The sequence below is a fragment of the Penaeus monodon genome, chromosome 25, assembly GCF_015228065.2.
Source record: "Penaeus monodon isolate SGIC_2016 chromosome 25, NSTDA_Pmon_1, whole genome shotgun sequence".
Classification (NCBI taxonomy): domain Eukaryota; kingdom Metazoa; phylum Arthropoda; class Malacostraca; order Decapoda; family Penaeidae; genus Penaeus; species Penaeus monodon.
In genome coordinates, this window is record NC_051410.1 from 18309120 (window position 1) to 18310014 (window position 895).

The 895-nt window shown below is 35.9% G+C and overlaps 1 protein-coding gene across 1 annotated transcript in view; it reads left to right on the forward strand.

The window, feature by feature from the left end:
* LOC119589095 (mitochondrial Rho GTPase 1-like) overlaps positions 1–895 on the forward strand; it is a gene marked incomplete in the record, with an annotated part of 21050 nt that overhangs the window by 13500 nt on the left and 6655 nt on the right. Inside the window, 1 exon segment of the mRNA XM_037937670.1 lies at positions 111–307. Within this exon segment, the coding sequence (XP_037793598.1) occupies positions 111–307 (197 nt within the window).

Genomic DNA, 895 nt, shown 5'->3' on the forward strand with positions numbered 1-895 from the left:
ATGTGGCTTGAGAATTTTCATTACTGTTTCTTTTTTTTTCTATTATCATTTTGTCCATTACTAATTATTTAAAAATTCTTCCCCCTTTTCTCTTTCTTCTTTTACAATAGAAATACTTTAGCGAGTCGTCCATCCCAGTATTGTTTGTAGCCAACAAGAGTGACATGTCCCCTGTGCGGCAGGACTATATACTCCAACCCACAGCCTTCTGCCACAAGCACAAGCTTCCTCCTCCCCACATTTTCTCCTCTGCCAGTCAACCCAAGAAGGACATATACACCAAATTGGCTACCATGGCTGCATACCCGTAAGTTGGTCCTATGTTTTTGTTTACTTTTTATGAAGGGATAACTGAAAATTAAGTATGGAGTGTATGTCTGTTTTGTGTGTTTGTGTTGGGGAGGGGTACCTGATTGCTATGTATGGATGGATGTTTGTGTATGTGAAAGGGTATGTGGAAGGAAATCTGTTCTTGTGATCATGTTATATATTGTAATACATGTCCATGTTTCAGTTACTAATTGTGCTTAAGCGAGTGTATTTACACAGCTTATTATATAAGAGCATCCAAATTACATGACAGATAGGTGAACAGTTTATTGTGAAATCTGTGCATTTATAGCGGAACAGTATTTCTTTACCTAATTTTTCAACACATTTGCACAGACTTGTATAACTTCCTGCCTGCATATGACAATATGACTTCAGCCTATACTGTTGGTTTAATGGAATACAAGATACATACATTGAATTTGCATGATTAGTGCACATAGTACACATCAATGATATTTGATATATTGATACACTGTGCTGAGAATTATAAGATGAAAAACATAATATAAGAATCTGTTAATAACTATCTTTAACCACTCACTTATCTGCAGAAACCCAGGAA